General features: G+C 41.2%; 1 protein-coding gene across 2 annotated transcripts in view; it reads right to left on the reverse strand.

Annotated features, from left to right (window-relative positions):
• Window positions 1-18199, reverse strand: part of rnf150a (ring finger protein 150a) — a 137718-nt gene that overhangs the window by 11574 nt on the left and 107945 nt on the right. Inside the window, exons 6-7 of one of the 2 annotated variants that reach the window (XM_043674140.2) lie at window positions 8740-8953; window positions 7846-8038 (exon numbers count right to left, since the gene is read on the reverse strand). In XM_043674140.2, the coding sequence (XP_043530075.1) occupies window positions 7846-8038; window positions 8740-8953 (407 nt within the window). The remainder of the gene's footprint in view (window positions 1-7845; window positions 8039-8739; window positions 8954-18199) is intronic. The other variant, XM_043674141.2, reaches the window with a different exon arrangement.

Genomic DNA, 18199 nt, shown 5'->3' on the forward strand with positions numbered 1-18199 from the left:
GTGTAGAAAGCTGAAAAATTGTTAGAGTCTGGACTGTTTGAGTTATAAGAGGCTGGATAGACTGGGACTTCCTTCCCCTAGAGCAGAGAAGGCTTGGGGTGACTTTATACAGGTTTATAAAATTGTGAGGGCCATAGATTAGGTGAAGAGCCAAAGTCTTTTCGCCAGGATAGGGGAGTCCAAAATTAGGCAGGTGAGAGGGGAAAGATTTAAAATGGGACCTGAGGGGTAACGTTTTCCACACAGAAGGTGATGCATACATGGAACAAGCTGCTAGAGGAAATGGTAGAGGTGAGTACAATTACAACATTGAAAAAACATTTGGACGGGTACACAGATAGGAAAAGGTAAGTAAAGAGGGATACGGGCCAAATTCAGGTAAATAGCCCTAGATCAATTACAAAACCTGGTTGGCATGGACAAATTCAGCCAAAGAGCTCTATGAACTCTCAGAACAATCGTTTTGTATGTGCAGAGTACAGGGACAGATCTCTTTCAGGTCTATGCTACATCTGACTAGTTTGTTCCAGGAACTAGATGCACAAATTGAGTTATTGCCCACCACTGAAATGTTTCACCTTAGTGGGTTAAATGTTTCATGAAAGATTAAAAAATAATTGGGAAGTCTCATAAATAGCCCACAAAAATAAAAAAATCAAAATCTTCACAGAATACAGAGCCTCACATGTCACAAGGAAATAGAAAACCATAAGAAACTATTTCCATGCACTGATTTTGTTGAAATTCACTGAAGTCGTAACAGTTAATCTTACTAAACAATCTAGAATGTTGGAAGCTACAGCCTGCATTTCCCTTGACAACTATTGTACCATCTGGCATCACAGTGGACCTGAAACTGTAGCATTACCCTTTCAGACTGATTAGACAATATTAGATTGCTTCCATTTTAATAAACAGCTTTTGCTGGTAACTATGGAGTTGCCTGTAAAATGTCAAAATTTGGACATAAACAAACAAGTCTAACAACTAAACTGTTAAAGGTCATACAAAAATTATAGATGAGATGTGTTAGTATATCTTTCCAAACCGTTCCACCCAAGTTACATGATATTTCAGGACAAATTTTTACAAGATCTGCCTCCATTACTCTTTGAAATTTGGTTACAGTTAACCGCAAGAATTAATCTACATCATTCCAAATTATGCTGACATTTACTTTGACTGAAACTAACTTTCAGTAATATATACAATATTCTGTGGACGTCTGCAGTACCGACAAAACATCCTAGCTCTAGGGACTGAACTAGAGTAATCTTCCTGCAGACACCACTATCAAGAGCAGGTAAGCACTTTTTGTCAATATGAGGCACTACAGAGCTAATGCGTTCATAAGCATGCTACATGCACACACATAATGACGACTTTAATCAATAGCAAGTGCTCAGATTTATCCAAAAAGCTAGTATTTCTCAATTCCAAAATATATATACAGTATAAACCACAATGCAAAAATTACTACTAATAGTAGATGTGTTGACACCAATGGTCTTCCACAACAAACTCAATCTGGCCATTAATATCTGTGATAGAGAGAAACGATTCATGCTCTATATCCAATAAGGGCAGCTACTTGGAGTAAGCATGGACAGGATAAGTAGTGGGGATTAGATTTTATTCAGGCAACCACACTAACATTTTGTTTCTAACTTTTTTCATTTTCCATGGAATAAAGACTTCACCAAAAAGCTGGGAGTGTTCCCAGTTAAGAATAATATCACTGTGCACTAACAACTGTTTAGATGGTAGATGATATACTACTGTGTACTGGCTTGCTTCACGTAGTTGATTAATATAGATATTGGTAGGTGGAAAGATAGGAACTTATGATACTAGAGTTACTGAAAGGGCAAATTTGATCTTTTTCCATGTACCAATTTCATCCATTCACAACTAAAATAAGCAGGCATAGCCAATAAATCAACAGCAATGCCAACCATTGAAACATAAAATACTCATCCGACAGAATGAAATGTTCAAACTGTGTGCTTAACTCCTAAATAACACCTAACATTTATATAACACCTATAATATAATTAAAATATCTCAAAGCTATAAACGGGAACATAATCAGACAAAAATTGCCAGAGTCAAAGGAGACTTTAGGACAGATGATGATTTCAAAGAGTTTCCGAAAGGACAAGTTCTTGCAGAGAATTTTAGAGTTAAGGGACTTCAAATTGAAGGCACAGCAGTCAATAGTGGGGTGGAGGAAGTGACTGAGATAGTGCTGGAAGAAAATATAGCTTTCAGAGGAATTGTAAGGCTGGAGAAAGCTCAACAGGTACAGGGAAAGACAAAATAAATAATGGATTTGAACATAAAAATTGTGTGTTGATCAAATAGGAATGCTTAGGATCAGCAGTGCCACTGAATATCCACTTGCCTGAAAGAAAGGTGGTTTGAAAATATGTTTTATGCCACGTCAGCAGGATCAATTGACTCCATTCCTCTCCTTGGCAATCAGAAATTAAGCCAGTCTGTTCACAAACGTGATACGGCATTCAATGGAGGTGAGCTTCTGACCTCATACTTGTGACACCTCTAAGCCCACATAGCTCCAGCAGTGCAACACAGCTCAACTTTGCTTTTGTCTCAGCTCATCAGCAACTGAAACCTTTATTCATGCCTTAACTCTGGACTGGACTATTTCAACACATTGCCAGCTCTTCTACTACCTCCTACCATCTCATAAATTAGAGGTCATTCAAACAATGAAATTTGCTCCCTATACCTGTCTCTTCACTTTGCTTGCCTCCTTTAAAAATAAAGCTCACTTCTTTGATCAATTTTCTGATCATCTGACCTAATACTTCCTTATATGGCTTGATGTCGAGAGTGCAGTGCTGGAAAAGCACAGCAGGTCAGGCAGCATCCGAGGAGCAGGATCATCATCCTGATGAAGGACTTACGCCTGAAACATTGACTCTGAGCTCCAGCATCTGCAGTCCTCACTTTCTCCTTATATGGCTTGGTGTCATATTTTGTTTTACAATGCTCCTATGAAATGCCTTGGATGTTTCATATTGTTAATGTTACTCATTTTTGGCTTAATCTCAAACTCACGAAGATGCTTCTGTTACTGTGTCACTTCCCTCAAAACACTCCCTTTTACCTGAGCACTATTTATTCCTTTCCTAATTCTTCAGGCATAGTGTTGCTTGAAGTTATAGATTAGGACATCACACTGAAGCAATATTGGCTATATAAAGGAAAAAATGAATTTGTGTTTGCATGTCTGTATGTAAACTGGTATTCCACACATACAGTTGCTCTTGGAATGTGTCTATCATACCAGGGATGGATTTCAGTGCATCCATATTTTGATCATTTGCGATCATGCTGCAAAAATGGGAATAACTAACATTAATGTCATAAAAGTGACCACCGCCAACAGGAATGAGTCTAATTACCCCATCTTGATCACCAATGACATTGCCATTATCAAATCTCCCTCCATCAATATTCTAGGAGTTAATTGACCAAGAAATTAACTGGATCAACTACATAAATACTGCGACAGCAAGAACAAGTCAGAAGGAGATCATTCTGCAACCATTAAGTGATCTCTTGACTCCCCACAGCCTCTCCATCATCTACAAGGCACAAGCCAGGAACTTGAAGTAATACTCTTCACTTTCCTGGATAAGTGCAGCTCCAGCAACGCTCAATATTACCCAGGACAAACCATCCCAACTACCACTTAAATGTCCATTCCTTCCATCACCATGCAACTATTTGCATGGTGATGGAAATCCCTTCCGAAGGGTATTGTGGGTAAACAGTCAGCACATGAACTGCAGTGTTTAAGAAAGCAGCTCACCACGACCTTCTCAAGGACAACTAGGGACAGGTAGTAAATGCCAGCTTGCAATGCTCATGTTCCATAAGTGAATAATGATAACAAAAAATGGTCTGCAGTTTGCATTAACTACAAGATGCACTGTAGAATCTTGTAAAGGCATTTTGACAGCATATCCCAATTTCACACCATCAATCAAAAATTAAAATGCAATAGGTGCACAGGAATACTACTTTCTGCAAATTCCTCTGAAGTCAGAAAGCATCCTGACCTGTCAATACATTACCATTCCTTCAGTGTTGCTCAGAAGAATCTTGGAAATCCTGACCTAACAGCACTGTGCAAGTTCCTTTACCAAAAATATTTTAGCAGTTCAAGAGCCATTAAGGATGTGAAATATATAAATGGTTGTGCCAGGAACACTCGCAACCCTTGATTAATTTTAGAAAGTCAATTATCTAGGTGTAAATTGGAGAGTGAGAGAGATGGAAAGGCGTATGTAACTTGGTATTTGGGACATATTTGCAGGATGGTGAGAATAAAATTATAAGTCAAGTTTAAGATTTGATTTGTGAATTTATGAAGTGGTATTTTATTAGAAAGATCTAATGAGAAAGGAGTAACTGTTTTCACATTTATTTCTGGGAAGCAATTAGGAAGAAAACCGAATTTGGACAGAAACCTTTTGTGCAATACAACATTGGTGAACAATAAAATCAGATGGGTTTAGGGAGGAAAACTTTTAAGAATTCAGATGGGAGCCTTGATGCAAATAGTAAAAAGGGGCGCTTGATGTGAAAAATTGTTAAGGTTAATCTAGGTATGTAACAGAATATTCACCAGATCCCTGTTAACTGTCACATCTATGTATAGCTTTCCTGTTTTTTGGTTGTTTATTTTGATGGGAAATTATTCATAGAATGAAAAAGATATCCAACAAGCTCTCTGCTTCTATAGTCAGGTGCAACCTACTCTGTAAATGGACACCATCACAAATACACTCACTAGGAAAGTTCTAAATAAACACTCCTTGAATCTCAAGATTACCAAGTAAACGTAAGAACATACAATCTTCCTCATGCCTCAACGTTTCAATGCTGGACTGCTGTCCTCCATAAACATCCCTTCCCTTTCTCAGCCAGCTCCAAAATCACCAAATCCAGAGAATTTTGCTAATCCTATTTCCAAATATATGCTACGCATTGTGAGGCTCAGACATATATTTATTAAGAAATTATTCTATGCCATAATCCTGCTCAACATTTCTAAATTTTAATACTTTCTCTTACAGTTTCATGTTTTGGCTCAGAATAAAAGGAACGTGAAGAAAACCTATTAGAATTAAATAGATTAAATTCAACATACCAAAATATTGAAAAAATCAATGATCAACAGAACAAAAATAAAAATTGTAAAAGACACCATAGCAAGGGTAATAAAATTACAAACCAAACTCAATAATACTACATTGGGTAGCACGGTGAGTCAGTAGTTTACACTGTTGTCTCACAGAAAGAACTAGGGACCTGGGTTCGATTCCACCCTCAGCCGTCTGCCTGTGTGGAGATTGTGCGTTCTCCCACTGTCTGCCTGGGTTTCCCGTCTCAATCCAAAGATGTACAGGTTAGATGGTTTGGCAGTGCTAAATTACCCATACTTTCCAGGGATGTGTTGGCTAGGTGGATTAGCCAAGGGAAATGCAGGTTATGGCGATGGGGTAGGTCTGGGTGAGATGGTCTTCGGAGGGTTGCTGTGGACTTGATGGGCTAAATGGCCTACTTCCACACTGTAGGGATTCTAGGATAAAAATAATAATTTCTCCCAGACAGTGATTTGAGTTGGTCAGAGAGAAAATGGCTCAGATTTAATCACTGCACATGGATGGTTAATGCAACTGCCACTCCGATAGGACAGAACTGCAACTTCATAGACATTCTTGGGACTTCAGTACCCTCATTCTAGTAGCATTCAGAAAGCCTGAGAAAATATTCATAAATCAAATTAGATCAGGTGCAAGACCAATAACTTCAAAAAATATTAGTTTAAAGTAAGTTCCTTACATTACTATCTAAGCATGCTATAATGCTGCAGAGTTAAATGGCAGTTAGAAGATAGGTTAAGTCTTGCAACCAAAACACTTGCAGCTACTTGTAAAGCTTGTACCCCTACCTAAACATCGGAGGCTGAGGGCGACCTTGTAGAGGTTTATAAAATCATGAGGGGGTGTGAATAGGATAAATACAGAAAGTCTTTTCCCTGGGGTGGGGCAGTCCAGAACTAGAGGGTACATGTTTAGGTTGAGAAGGGAAAGATATAAAAGGGACCTAAAGAGCAACCTTTTCAGGCAGAAGGTTGTGCGTGTGTGGAATAAACTGCCAGAGGAAATAGTGGAGGCTAGTACAATTGCAGCATTTAAAAGGCAACTGGATGGATATATGAATAGGAAGAGTTTAGAGGGATATGGGCAAGTGCTGGCAAATGGGATTAGATTAATTTAGGCTATCTAGTCGGCAGGGATGAGTTGGATTGAAGGGTCTGTTTCCGTGCTGTACGTCTCTATGGCTCTATAAATACTTAAATATTCCAAGAACTTGATTACACATCTCTCTGATTTATGCCACATCATTATTTTGAACAAGAAAAAAAGACAGGCCCAACAATCTGGTTTGAAGCCACGCCATTAACATTTGGTAGAAGTTCTAGCCGTCTAAGCTACCTGGACTCTCAGTAATATATCTATAGATTTAAGTAATAGATGGATTATCATGGCTTAATCAACTGACCAAGTCTCTCAAACAAAAGTTTCATAAAACTAATTCCTGCACTACATGGTTTAGAACTTATAAATACCAACAATTTTTAAAAAAGCAAAAAGGGATTGTATATTTTTCAAATTTGTTGTCAACGCAAGATGGCAACATGGCAGAGTAAATCAAGAGTCACAGATACATCCATGTCCTATCCTGTACACTTTGTGATCATTTGAATTCTCAGGACCCGATTTTATGTCCAAGTGAGTGATTTTGACAGAGTTAACAATCGAGCTTATAAAGGGTCCTTTACATTAGCATACCTGTCAAGTATGATTGAGAGTATGACTATGTCAGGCTGTTGCTTGACTAATTTGAAAGATAGCTCTTCCACATTTAGCACAAGCCCCAGATGTTAGTAAAGAAGACTTTGTAGTGTTGACAGGGCAGTACAGTAACACAGTGGGTAGCATTGCTGCCTCTCACTGCCAAGCACGTGGATTCAATTCTAACCTAACAATGGAGTTTGCATGTTCTTCATGTTTCTGCTGGGTATGCAGTCTTAATGTGTATAAGTTAGATGGACTGGCCATGATAAATTGTTCCATAGTGTCTGGGAATGTGCAGGCTGGGTGGATTAGCCACGGTAAATGCAAGATTATGGGCATGAAGTTGGATTTAGGTGGGATGTGCTTCGGAGGTCAGAAGAGACTTGATGGGCTGAATCTATCTGCACTATAAGGATTCTATGAACTTACATACTCACCCATACAACATGAATTTCCTCAGGTGATTCTACTGATCAGTCATCACAACCACAGTAGTAATGCATACTATTTTGTTTACGCATCTACCATGGTGTCTACTTATGTGGTGACAAAGTTACAGGAATCAGCTAAGGTCCCAACGAAATGCTCGGTGATGGTGCTCAAGGTCTTTCTGCTACCTGAGCGTAGATGCAGCTTGAAAAAGTTTACAACATGCAACTTGTTATAGTATACTAAACTAATGAGAGAAATAAAGTTATTACAAACTGTTAACTATTATTTATTAAACCCATAGGTGCAACAAGAATTATTCAATTCAATTTGCTGCAAGACTAAGGCAAGAACTTTACAAAATGTAGCATTAAATAATTATAAATTCTCTGACGTGCTTGAAAATAGATTTCTTTCTCAAGTGGATTGTTTTTGACTAATACGGTTACTGGTTACTGTGCTAATTTCAACACACACACACAGAAGATGCCACACTATATAATGTATTGCTGCATACCTAATCGTTTCTCCCAAATAGTTGAGAGTAACAACCTCTTCATTTCCCCACAAGGACCAGCCCTCCTCCTCCTGATCAGTCTCCAACGGTGTGTGAGAGATGTAACTCGGAGAAGATAGATTTTGTGGAGTCTCTTCCATTCTTCTGAGCACCCTCCACTCACAGTGCTCATATCCATCCAACCCCTCCAAACCTGTGCAGAGTACAAATAGGGAAATTCTTTCTTTCCCCCAGATACACTTGAGAAAAATAACTAAAGTTCTAACATTGGTCATACCCTTTCAAACTGTACAGGAAGTGAGTTGGTAATGTGAGATGTCTCACATCATCATAAAGGAGGGATAATAAATGTTTCTTTCAGCAGGTGAGATATTAGAGTATAGTATACGAATAATTTCAGTCATGTGGTATGATACTTGGGAGAAAAAGTGACGTTGACCTAATGGTTCCCACTGGTCTCTATCACTGTGCTTTTTCTTCATGTCATTGAGTTTGTTTTTGTTTGAAATTGACTGCTGTGACTAGTTAACTCATATTTTATCATGGAATTACCAAAATGGGTGGATTGCAATCCTGCTGAGAATGATCTTTTTTGGCTCAACAATTCTCATGTTCCCTTATTAATCTTTATGTGATTGTTTCCCAGGGAATGTGAATGCTTTTTGTAGTAGTAATTTGTGGATTGACATATGCGTTAGAATTGTGTTTTACAAAACCATTAGCTGCTTCTAATATTGAGGAAAACTGAAAACACAATAATTAGGCAAAACGTAAATATCAAATTCTTAAATTCTGGAAGCAAGACCAACCCTGTGGTGAGATTCATTTCTTTCCTGACCTCTAAACATATCGCAGCATGGGAGAATAACGATAACAAAATTCTGTCAAACTTACTGTTACTAGTAGTAATGTTAACCTCTTCAACTTGTTGAAGAATGTCATCGTCGTGAATGATCTGTGAAAGGCCAATGGTTCGAACAGGAGGATCAAGGCCAACAGAACTTTCGTTCACTGTCACATCACTGGCACCTGTAATCTGATTAGTGGGTGGCCCTCCTATGGATCCATCAAAATCAGTTGTTATGTCATCTGCACAATCTGCATTTGGCTAGAAGAGAAAGGATGCAAGTTACAATTAAATAATAAATTCTTTCATTTCCTGACAAACAAAACACAGATAATGGGGTTTCTTATTGTGATTTAAACTAATTTTCACATGACATTCATTATTGAAATGTATAAGTGAGAAGTTTGGATTAATACTATCAAGGATCAGAAATACAAAATTGTTAAGGATTTGTAAAACAGTGGGAAGCACTCAACAAATAAATGAAAACAGAATTTACAGTATGTGGCTGCATTATTTAATCTGGGAGATAACACAAATCAAAAACACTTTCTAATCCTTATAAGGATGTAACAGACGGAACGGAACGTTTAAAATTAACAGATGTTTCTCATTTAGAACTATCACAAAATCCTGCCTCAATTTTTCTCTTCGAGACAACAGTTTTACCACTCAACAGAAGTTACCTGCTAACCAATAATATGCACTCAAAGTCATGATAAATGTCGAACCAGTATTACTCCTTGTTATGGATCAGACCAGACCCTCTCAAAATATTTCAAGAAAGTAGCCCAGACCCTAAATTTTCTAGTTGTTTTAAGCAGGTGTTACGTAGATTTTTCAGGAGTGATGCAGATGACCCAATTGCTCAATTTTAAACAAAACAGAATTTATTTGCAAGATTACTGAATGAAACACAAACACAAGAGAACAGAACATAAAATAACTTAACTATTTAAAAGCCCAGTAGGCAAAAGTGAGGACTGCAGATGCTGGAAACCAGAGTTTAGGTCAAGTGGTGCTAGAAAAGCACAGCAGGTCAGGTAGCATCTGAGGAGCAGGAAAAATCGACGTTTTTGGCAAAAGCCCTTCATCAGGAATAGAGGCAGGGAGACTCCAGGGTGGAGAGATAAATGGGGTGGGGGTGGGGCTGGGGAGAAGGTAGCAAAGGGTACCCACCCCCCCCCCCCCATTTATCTCTCCATCCTGGAGGCTTCCTGCCTCTATTCCTGATTGAAGGGCTTTTGTCTGAAATGTCGATTTTCCTGCTCCTCGGATGCTGCCTGACCTGCCGTGCTTTTCCAGCACCACACTTCCAGCCTGAAGTGAATCAGCTACTTTCAGACAGAACAGCTGTGCAAGTCAAAAGTCAGATCCTTAGTTGTTTGCAGGCAAAGCTGTATGACATTATGAGCTAGTCCCCCAGTGTCTGCATGAGTTTCCCACAGGCTTTGGTTTCCTCCCACAGTCCAAAAACGTACAAGTTAGGTGGTTTGGACATGCTAAATTATCTAGGTGTTCAGGGATGTGTAGGTTAGGTGCATTAGCCTTGGAAAATGCAGTGTTACAGCGATAGTGTAGGATGATGGGTCTGGGTAGGATGCTATTTGGAGGTTGGTGTGGATTTGTTGGGCCAAATGGCCTGTTTCCACACTGTAGGGATTCTATAAAAATAAAATTAACTCATAGGTTTCTGCATCTTAACATTCTGAATATACTGGTTGTTGCTTCCAAACTGGTAAAGAGCCTCTTGAAGAAAAGAAGGAGTTGCAATAAGAGGAAGAGGAGATCTAAGGAATTCTTACCCTTCAATAAATTTTCAGAATTTTCAATTCTCTAGGGAATCTGTGACAAGGTAACACAGTAAAGGTTGTTGCATTCTAAGTCAATACAGCCCAGAGCCTCTGCCTCTGGGTCCTTCTGAACTGTCAGCATATCAAAGACTCTGCATTTCAAATGCATAGCTGATGGCATTATACACGGAAGCAAACAAGTTTCTAATTCTCCCTTGGACACCGGAAGAAACAGAATAAGACTCGGGTTCACAGGAGCTTAGGTTCCAACGTTTAGGATGTCATTGATGGCACACAGTTGACTCCTCCACATAACCCTAATGGCTTGGTGAACTGCAAGCTTCAACTTTGAAGATACGGCAGCCATTTGCCGTAACAGCAGCGTATAACATCTAGCAGACTGAGAGGAGTATGCATCAAATCCGCATTACTGTGAAGTTGGCTAGAAGAGAGGACCACATGAAAAGAGAAGCATGACATTCAAACCAGCAAAGAGCCCTTTCAACTGTTTCTTCCTGCCAGAACCAAAGTGTGTTGTCACAGAAAATATGATTACTGCATATTTCTTCCCTCTCTTTTGATTGGCCAATTGGTTTGAATCAGGAGATGCGGTTGCATCTGAAGAGAAAAAGTACATTTTCTAGCTGAACATATTTAACATCTAAAGTTAATATATTTAAATGGAACAGAGATGGATGGGGACATGATGTGTTGCAGCAAAAGTACATGGGAGTTAGTGGACACTGGTGTGGTCCAAGGAGAACATATCTACCACAAGTGTTGGATACCCAGCAATATGTGTTTCAGAGTTGACAAACCGAAGTCTCAACTGCAGATACTGACAAATAGGAAGGAGGAGAATTACTTGGACATGTGTTTCAGGCAATGTTCACATTCCTTGGATTAATTCCATCAAGTTTAATTCATGGTCAGCGACAAGAGGCAAGGCAGCATCTGAGGAACAGGAGAATCGATGTTTCAGGCATAAGCCCTTCATTAGGGATAGGTTTGTGGGCCGGGGTGCTGAGAGATAAAAAGGATGAGGGTGGGGATGGGGATGGGTAGGAGGGAAAGGTGGCTGCGAATAAGATAGGTAGATGAAGGTGGGGGAGAAGATGATAGGTCGGAGAGGAGAGTGGAGTGGATAGATGGGAAAGGTGATGGGACAGGTCAGGAGGGCAGTGTCGAGTTGGAGGCTTGGGACTGGGATGACGTGGGGTGAGAGGAAATAAGGAAACTGGAGAAACCCACACTGATTCCATGTGGTTGCAGAGTCCCAAGGTGGAACATATGGCAGAAATTTACCTGTACCTCCAATGTCAACTACTGTATCCGTCACACCCGATGTGGTCTCCTCTACATCGGGGAGGCAGGACACCAACTGTGGATCTCTTCAGAGAACATCCCTGGGACACCCACACCAACCAACCCCACCACTCTATGGTTGATGAGTTCAATTCCCCCTCCAACTCTGCCAAGGAAACGCAGGTCCTGCACCTCCTCCTTCGCCAAATCCATACCACCTAACACCTGGAAGAAGAATGCGTCATATTCCATCTTGGGACCCTGCAGCCACACTGGATCAATGTGGATTTCACCAGTTCCCTCATTTCCCTTTCCCCCAGATCATCCCAGTCTCAAGCCTCCAACTTGACACTGCCATCCTGACCTGTCTATCACCTTTCCCATCTATCCGCTCCACCTTCCTCCCCGACCTATCACCTTCTCTCCAACTTTTATCTATCTATCGCATTCTCAGCTACCTTGCCCCCAACCTCACCCCCCCCTCCCATTTATCTCTCAGACCCCAGCCCAAAAGCCTATTCATGATGAAGGACTTATGCCAAAAACGTCGATTCTCCAGCTCCTTGGATGCTGCCTGACCTGCTGGCTTTTCCAGTGACACACTCTCAACTCAGATCTCCAGCAACTGCAGTCCTCCTGCTGATGGGATGCGCTTGTTCAAGAAGGGAGGTGGAAAAAGGAATTTGGAAGTTATAGGGCAACTACTCTAACATCTGGTATTGGTAAAATTCTACAGTCCATTATTAAAGTAGAAACCGTAGCACATTTAGAAAAGCTTAATGCAACCAGAGTCAGCATGGCTCTGAGAAAAGGCACTATATGTTTGACTAACTTGCTACAGTCCTTTGAGGATATAATGAGCTCAGCTGATAAAGGGAACTGACAGATATAGTCTATTTGGATATTCTGAGCCATTCAATAAATTGTTCCATAAGATGTGATTGGACAACATAGAAGCTCACTTTATTAGGGGTAAGGTATTAATGGAATGAGGACTAGTTCACACACAATAGACAGAGTTGGGATTTTATTTCATATTGGGAGTACAAAACTAATGTAGAGCCAACTGTATCAATCCTAAGGCCTCAAATATTGACTATATCAATGATTTAGAGGATCAGACAAAAACAAATAAATCTAAAATTGTTGATGATACAAAAAAAGATATGAGGATATTTTGTGATGAGGGCATAAGGAATTTGCAATGATATACAGATAGGTGGAGTAAGTGGGAAAAATCCTAACAGATGGAGTTTAATGTAGGCAAGTGAGGTAATGCAACTTGCTAAGAAGAATCAAAATGCAGACTATTATTTAACAGAAGAGAGACTCCAAAAAAAAATGCAAGATAGAAAGATCTGGCTACTTTTCTGCATGAAACAAAAAGTGAATATGCAGATGCAGCAAGTAATTAAGCAGTTTTTGCCTTTATTGCTAGGGAGATGGAGTTTAAAATGGGGAACTCTTGTAACAATTGTACACTGGTGTACATGTCGGTGAGGTCACACATGGATTACTGTGCAGTTTTGGTGCTTGTATTTAAGAAAGGATATATTGACATTGGATGCAATTCACTAGGTTTGACTCCTGGGACAAAAAGGTTCACTTATCAAGAATACCTTGACCATAGTGGCTCAGTGGGCCATCAAGTGTACTCTAGAACTCGGTCAGAAGCTTGGGAAGTGAGTGGTGGGTCCCTTGCTGGGATATTTGTGTCAATGATAGCTACAGGTGAGGTGCCAGAAGACTGGAGGCTGCCTAACATGGTGCCACTATTTAAGAAAGGTTGAAAAGGTGGAGAACTATAGCTCAGCAAGCCTGACATCAATGGTAGGCTGGTTGTTGCAAAGACTCCTCAGGGACAGGACTTGCATGCATTTGGAAAGGCAAGGACTGATTAGGGATAGTAAACATGGCTTTGTGTATGGGAAATAGCATCTCAATAATATAGTTGAGATTTCTGAAGAAGAAACAAAGAGGACTGATGAGGGTAGAGCACTGGATGTGATCTATATGGACTCCAGTAAGACGTTCAAAAAGGTTCCACATGGCAGACTAGTAAGGAAGGTTAGATCACATGGAATACAGGGAGAACTAGAAATGTTCGAAGGTAGAAGACAGAGGGTGGTGTTGGAGAGTTGCTTTTCAGACTGGAGGCCTGTGAGCAGCAGTGTGCTACAAGGATTAGTGCTGGGTCCACTGCTTTTCATCATTTCTTTGGATGTGAACATAGGAGGTACACTAAGTTTACAGATGACACCAAAATTGGAGGTGTAGTGGTAAGCGAAGGAGGTTGGGGTGCCACAGTGGTTAGCACGGCTGCCTCACAGCGCCAGGGACCCAGGTTCGATTCCAGCCTCAGGCGACTGTCTATATGGAGTTTACACATTCTCCCTCTATCTGCATGGGTTTCCTCCCATAATCCAAAGATGTGCAGGTTAGGTAAATTGATCATGCTAAATTGCCCACTGTGTTCAGTGTAGGTTAGGTGGATTAGTCAGGGGAAAATGTAGAATAATAGGGTAGGGGAATTGGTCTGGGTGGTTCACTCTGCGGAGGATTGGTGTGAACTTGTTGGGCCAAAGGGTCTGTTTCCACACTGTAGGAATTCTATGATTCTATTCTATGAGTATAATGGGATCTTGGTCAGATGAGCTAATGGGCTGAGGAGTGGCAGAAGGAGTTTAATTTAATGTAGATTACTTTGAGGTGCTACATTTTCGAAAAGCAAATTAGGGTAGGACATGTACACTTAATGGCAAGGTCCTAGGCATGTTGCTGAACAAAGCAGCCCTTGGAGCGCAAGCTCATAGTTCCTTGAAAGTGGAGTCACAGATAGCTAGGTTAATGAAAGTCGTGTTTAGCATGCTTTCCTTTATTGATCAGTACATTGAGTACAGAAGTATAGGTGGTGACTTTTGGAATATTGTATTCAATTCTAATCTCCCTGCTATAGGAAGGATGTTGTGAAACTTGAAAGGGTTCTGAAAAAATTTATAAGGATGTTGTCAGAGTTGGTGGGTTTGAGCTATAGGGACAGGCTTAATGGGCCAGGGCTGTTTTCCCTGGGGCGTTGGAGATTGAGGGGTGACCTTATAGAAGTTTAATAAATCATGAGGAGCATGGATAGGGCAAGTAGACAAGGTCTCTTCCCCAGAGTGGGAGAGTCCAAAACTAGAAGGCATAGGTTGAAAAGATTTAAAAGGCATCAAAGGGGCAGCTTTCTCCCCTCGAGGGAGGTGTATGTATGGAATGAGCTGCCAGAGAACGTGGTGGAGGTTCGTCCAATTACAACATTTAAAAGGAATCAGGATGGGTATATGAATAGGAAGGGTTTAGAGGGATATAGGTCAAATGCTGGCAAATGGGACTAGATGTATTTAGGATACCTGGTCAGTATGGACCAGTTGGACCAAAGGGTCTGTTTGCTTGCTGCACATTTCTATAACTCTATGCTGCTTATAGTGCCAGGGAACTTGGTTCGATTCTAGCCTTAAGTGTGTGGAGTCTCAGCATTCCGTAAAGACCACTCCCTCAGTGACTCCCTCGTCAGATCCACACCCCCCACCAACCCAACCTCCACTCCCGGCACCTTCCCCTGCAACCGCAGGAGGTGCAAGACTTGCGCCCACACCTCCCCCCTCACCTCCCTCCAAGGCCCCAAAGGAAACTTCCATATCCGCCACAGATTCACCTGCACCTCCACACATATCATCTATTGCATCCTCTGCACCCGATGTGGCCTCCTCTATATTGGGGAGACAGGCCGGCTACTTGCGGAGCGTTTTAGAGAACACCTCTGGGACAGCCGGACCAACCAACCCAACCACCCTGTAGCTCAACATTTCAATTCCCCCTCCCACTCCACCAAGGATATGCAGGTCTTTGGACTCCTCCATCGTCAGACCACAACAAAACGACGGTTGGAGGAAGAACGCCTCATCTTCCGGCTAGGAACCCTCCAACCACAAGGGATGAACTCGGATTTCACCAGTTTCCTCATTTCCCCTCCCCCCACCCTGTCTCAGTCAAATCCATCAAATTCAGCACCACCTTCCTAACCTGAGATCTTCTTCCCGACCTCTCCGCCCCCACCCCAGTCTGACCTATCACCCTCACCTTGACCTCTTTCCACCTATCACATTTCCAACGCCCCTCCCCCAAGTCCCTCCTCCCTACCTTTTATCTTAGCCTGCTGGACAAACTTTCCCCATTCCTGAAGAAGGGCTTATGCCCGAAACGTCGATTCTCCTGTTCCCTGGATGCTGCCTGACCTGCTGCGCTTTTCCAGCAACACATTTCCAGCTCTGATCTCCAGCATCTGCAGACCTCACTTTCTCCTCAAATTCTCCCAGTGTCTGTATGGGTTTCTTCAGTGTGCTTCAGTTTCCTCCACGGTTCAAAGATGAGCAGCTTAGATGAATTGGCCAAGCTAAATTGCCCATAGAGTCCACTGATGTGGATTATCATTGGGAAACTCAGGGTTATAGGAATTGGGTAGAGGGTGGGTCCGGTGAGATGCTCTTTGGAGGGTCGGTGTGGATTCGATGGGCTGAATAGCCTGCGTCCACTTTGTAGGGATTCTGTGATTCTATTTTATGATTCCTAAATGGATTAGGCCTTTATTCATTTGAATTTAGAAAATGAGGGCGTATTATTGAAGCATACAAGATTCTGAGGAAGCTTGACAGTGGTAAATATTGAGAATATGTTTCCATTAGTCAGGAAAACTCAGACTAGGGGACATAACTATAGATTCAGGGGAGAAATCATTTAGAACTGAAATACAATGGAGGAATTTTCTGATTCAGTCTGTGGATGTACCTACTAGAGAAGAAGCAAAACTTGGCCTATGCTTGGAAAATAAGGCAGGGCAGGTGACTAAGGTGTCAGTGGGGCAGCACTTTGGGGCCAGAGACCATAATTCTATTAGTTTTAAAACAGTGATGGAAAAGGATAGACGGGATCTAAGAGTTGAAGTGCTAAATTGGAAGGAGGCCAACTTTGACGCTATTAAGCAAGAACTTTCAAAAGTTGATTGGGGGCAGATGTTCACAGGTAAAAGGACGGCTGGAAAGTAGAAGCCTTCAAAAATGAGATAAACGAGTGCCCAGAGACAGTATATTCCTGTTAGGGTGAAAGGCAAGGATGGTAGATGTAGGGAATTCTAGCTGACTAGAGAAATTGAGGTTTTGGTTAAGACAAAGAAGGAAGCATATGTCAGGTATAGACAAGAGCGAAAGAGTTAATCCTTTGAAGAGTATAAAGACAGTGAGAGTATATTTGAGGAAAATCTGGAGGGCAAAAAGGGGACATGAGATAGTTTTGGCAAATAGGGTGAAGGAGCATCCAAAGGGATTTTATAAATATATTCAGGACAAAAGGGTAATTAGGGAGAGAATAGGGCCCCTCAAAGATCAGCGAGGCTGTGGAACCACAGGAGATAGGGGAGCTACTAAACGAATACTTTGTATCAGTGTTTACTGTGGAGAGGGACATGGAAGATATACAATGTGGGGAAACATGGTGACATCTTGAAGAATGTCAATATAAAAGACACTTTAAATACATGGTGCTGGATGTCTTAAAACGCATAAAAGTGATTAAATCCCCAGGACCTGATCAGGTGTGCTCTAAAATGATAGAGAAGTGATTGCTGGGTCCCTTGCTGAGATATTTTTATCATTGATAGTCAGAGGTGAGGTGCCAGAAGACTGGAGGTTGGCTAACGTGGTTCCACTATTTAAAGAAAAGTGGTAAGGACAAGCCAGGGATCTATAGACTGGTGAGCCAATGTAGTGGACAAGTTGTTGGAGGGAATCCTGAGGGACAGTATTTACATGCATTTGGAAAGGCTAGGACTGATTAGGGATAGTCAACATGGCTTTGTCTATGGGAAGCCATGCCTCACAAACTTGGTTGAGTTTTTTGATGTAACAAAGAGGACAGATAATGGCAGAGCAGTGGATGTGATCTATATGGACGTCAGTAAGGCGTTTGACAAGGTTCCTCATGGTAGACTGGTTGGCAAGGTTAGATCTCATGGAATACTGGGAGAAATATCCAATTGAATACAGAACTGGCTTGAATGTAGAAGACAGAGGGTGGTAGTGGTGGATTGCTTTTCAGACTGGAGGCCTGTGACCAGCGGTGTGCCACATGGATTTGTGCTGGGTACACTGCTTTTTGTCATTTATATAAATGATTTGGATGTGAACATAGGAGGTATAGTTAGTAAGTTTGCAGATTACACCAAAATTGAAGGTATAATGGGCAGGGAAGAAGGTTACCTCAGAATACAGCAGGATCTTGATCAGGTGGACCAATGGGCTGAGGAGTGGCTGGTGGAGTTTAATTTAGATAAAAGGTGAGGTGCTGTATTTTGGAAAAGCAAATCAGAGCAGGACTT

Source organism: Chiloscyllium plagiosum, unplaced genomic scaffold (genome assembly GCF_037043375.1).
Source record: "Chiloscyllium plagiosum isolate Xiang-an unplaced genomic scaffold, Cpla_swu_hap1 HiC_scaffold_36, whole genome shotgun sequence".
In the NCBI taxonomy this organism is placed as follows: domain Eukaryota; kingdom Metazoa; phylum Chordata; class Chondrichthyes; order Orectolobiformes; family Hemiscylliidae; genus Chiloscyllium; species Chiloscyllium plagiosum.